General features: G+C 51.8%; 1 protein-coding gene across 1 annotated transcript in view; it reads left to right on the forward strand.

The window, feature by feature from the left end:
- PTCHD2 (patched domain containing 2) overlaps nucleotides 1-3233 on the forward strand; it is an 18059-nt gene that overhangs the window by 13174 nt on the left and 1652 nt on the right. Inside the window, 3 exon segments of the mRNA XM_009875367.1 lie at nucleotides 1003-1148; nucleotides 1490-1649; nucleotides 2027-2140. Of these exon segments, the coding sequence (XP_009873669.1) occupies nucleotides 1003-1148; nucleotides 1490-1649; nucleotides 2027-2140 (420 nt within the window).

Consider the following 3233-nt stretch of genomic DNA (forward strand, 5'->3'; position numbering starts at 1 on the left):
GCGCCTAGCCTGGTGAAGCAGGGGAAGGAAAGGGAGGTGCCAGGTAATGATAAATGCAGACAGCGCGGCGAGGAGAATCAGCTCCTCTGAGCTGGCTTCAGTTCTGCCTCTTTCCACCCAGCTTAGGTCACATCTCCATGGGCCATTGCCCTCGTGCTTCTGTGTGTTGCGCCAGCCAGCTCAGGGGTGAGAAATGCCAGCGAGTGGGACAGGAACATCAGCCTCCTGTTCTGTAGCTCTGCTTACAGCATCTTTGAGCTGGAGTCCTCAACAGCAAACCAATAAGAGTCGCTGCTTCTTGCTGCCTCCTTTTCTTCCTAAGGCAGCTCTACCCTTCTGGAACATGCTCATGGTCATGCTTTCTGGGACATGAGGAAGGGAAATGGTCTCTTTAACTGCAAAAACACTGGGCATGTTCTTCGGGATTTAATCCAGTGAAGGTAAAATCGAAGTTGTATTCATTCTTTCCGGTCATGGATGTTGCTCGTGATATACTTAAAATCTTTTGGACAAATAGCTCCCAAATAACCAGCAAATCACGCCTGAACTCGCTGCGATGGGGCTGCTCACTACCCTGTAGCTTCACACACCTGACCCGTGACTGCCTCTTCCGACTTCAAAGGTCACAAGGTGGTGGAGCTGAGTCTAGGAAGTGTATATTGGCTTTCCGCCCAAACCCACTGTCCTCCCTGGAGAAGATACGGCAGCCGGCTTCTCAGTGCTTGCTGTTTGTCCTGCCTCCTGGCAGCTGGGGCCGGGCAGCGGTGGCCGTGTCCTGTCCGGTGCCGATGGCACAGAGTGCCCTTTCCCGCTGGCAGCAGCTGAGGGCTCTGATGCTCAGACCTCAAGGGCTTTGGCAAGTCAGAGCCGCAAGGGGAAGCAGCTGCTCACAAATGGCACCTGCAACTTTCTCTTGCCTTTTTTTTCTTGTTTTTTTTTACCCCATTACTCCAGTGTGCTTCCCGGTCCTGTCCTCCATCCATTGCTTTTCTTTTTCTCCAGGTTACAGCATCTCCTCCTTTCTGCAGATGTTGCACCCTGAGTGCAAGAACATCCCTGAGCCGAACCTGCTGCCCGGGCAGCTCTCTCACGGGGCGGTGGGGGTGAAGGATGGGAAGGTGCAGTGGATCTCCATGGCCTTTGAATCGGTGAGCACACGACGTTGCCATCTACCCTCGTGACTGTTCCTTCTTGTGAATTCTGGGGGTTTAGCTCTTCCTGCACTGGCCGCTTTTATTTGCAGCCATAATTTAGTGTTTGCTAGCGCCTTGTAATTTAGTGCCTTGTTGCAGACGCCGGCACTCGTGACTTGCTGGAAGTGGCTGCTTATGCCACCATCCTCTCTTGCCATTAGAGCTCAGGCAAAGAGCTGGTGGCAGATCTGCCACCGCCGGTGGTGCCGTGGCTCCAGCTGGCTTGTTCTACCTCCTCCCTTGCCACGTACACCCTGCCCCAAAGAGCAGAGAATAACATGTTCATCTTCTTACAGACAACCTACAAAGGGAAATCTTCCTTCCAGACATATGCTGACTACCTGAAGTGGGAGACGTTCCTGCAGCAGCAACTCCAGCTCTTCCCAGAGGGCTCTGCTCTCCGGCATGGTTTCCAGACCTGCGAGCACTGGAAGCAGATCTTCATGGAGATTATAGGCAAGTGATGGCCACGTCTCTCTCCCTGAGGAGCCCGTGACCTCCGATACACCTTCACAGTGCCTCCTGCCCCGTCCGACGGGCACGCGTCGTACCTTCAGCCCCTTTGCTGTGCAAACTTCTTAAGCCCGTTTCTGCCCCAAGTAGTGTGAACTGTCAAAATCCTTGGCAGGGTCTGGGGAAACAGAGAATGGAAAGGGCTCTGCCTTGCTGATACAAGAGGCAAGAAGTTCATCACCCGCTTTCCACTTTCATCCTCCTCTTCCCGTCTCCCCCAGCGTGAGTCCCTGCCTGCCTTGTGCCAGCAGGGACGCGGTGCCTTTCGCATCCCAGCTGTCACCTTTCAGGAGGGCAATGAGGTGGTTTTTTTCTTCCAGGAGTGCAGAGTGCCCTGTACAGTCTCGTCCTCTCGCTGGTTATTTGTGTGGCTGCGGTGGCTGTGTTCACCACTCACATCCTCCTCCTGCTGCCGGTGCTGCTCAGCATTTTAGGTAAAAGCACCAATTCCAATGTGTCGGGCTTTCCCTTTGTGTAAAATCGGTGGGCTCTTGTCCCTGCTGAGTCCCTGGTGATTTGAACTGAATTGCTCTTGCTCTCTGTGAACCCTCTTGGCTTTCCAGGAGTCCTGATATACCTGGTGAACGGGAGAAACTCTCAACAAATGCACAGGAACTTCATTGGGAAAGTAGATTTGTGTGACTAATTCCTAGTGTGTTTTATCTACACAATCCCTTCTATTTGTTTAAATAAGGGTTTGAGCTACACAAATGCCATCCTTGCCTGTTATGTATAATAATGTGATTAAGTCCCACATGCTCTGAATAACAATGGCACTACTGCCTAAGGATCTGCACCACGGATGCGGTTTCCAAGCAGTGGGAGATTTTAAAAGCTGAATATTTTAGCAGTTTCGTTAGTATTTGAAGTGAATTTGTAAACAGTTCCCCTTTCCTGGCTCATGATTCTGTGATACTGTGATCTAAGTGTGTTCCTAAACTTATAACAATCAAATCTATCATTTTCAAACCACTTGTTCTCCCACACATGACTCACAAACAAACATCACTCCTGCCTTTAAGAAAAACCAGCGCATGCGCTCAGCCTGTGTGTAACTCCAGCAAGCAAAGCAAAGTCCCTCTCTCCTGCAGAGCCTGTGCACAGATGCACACTTGCCTGGTTGGATTCAGTTGATAAGCTTCAGCCAAGATTGGCTTCAGTCACAGAATCATAGAATTGTCAGGGTTGGACCTTAAAGATGATCTCGTTCCAACCCCCCTGCCATGGGCAGGGACATCCACCACTAGATCAGGCTGCCCAGAGGCCCATCCAGCCTGGCCTGAAAAACTCCCAGGGATGGGGCTGCCACCCCCTCTCTGGGCACCCTGTGCCAGGGTCTCCCCACCCTCATGGGGAAGAACTTCTTCCTCACGTCCAACCTGAACCGACCCATCTCTGGCTTCAATCCATTCCCTCTACTCCTGTCACTACCCAACATCCTAACGAGCCCCTCACCAGCTTTCTTGTAGCCCCCTTGAGATACTGGAAGCCACAATAAGGTCTCCTCGGAGCCTTCTTTTCTGCAGA

Source organism: Apaloderma vittatum, unplaced genomic scaffold (assembly GCF_000703405.1).
Source record: "Apaloderma vittatum isolate BGI_N311 unplaced genomic scaffold, ASM70340v1 scaffold34878, whole genome shotgun sequence".
NCBI lineage: Eukaryota > Metazoa > Chordata > Aves > Trogoniformes > Trogonidae > Apaloderma > Apaloderma vittatum.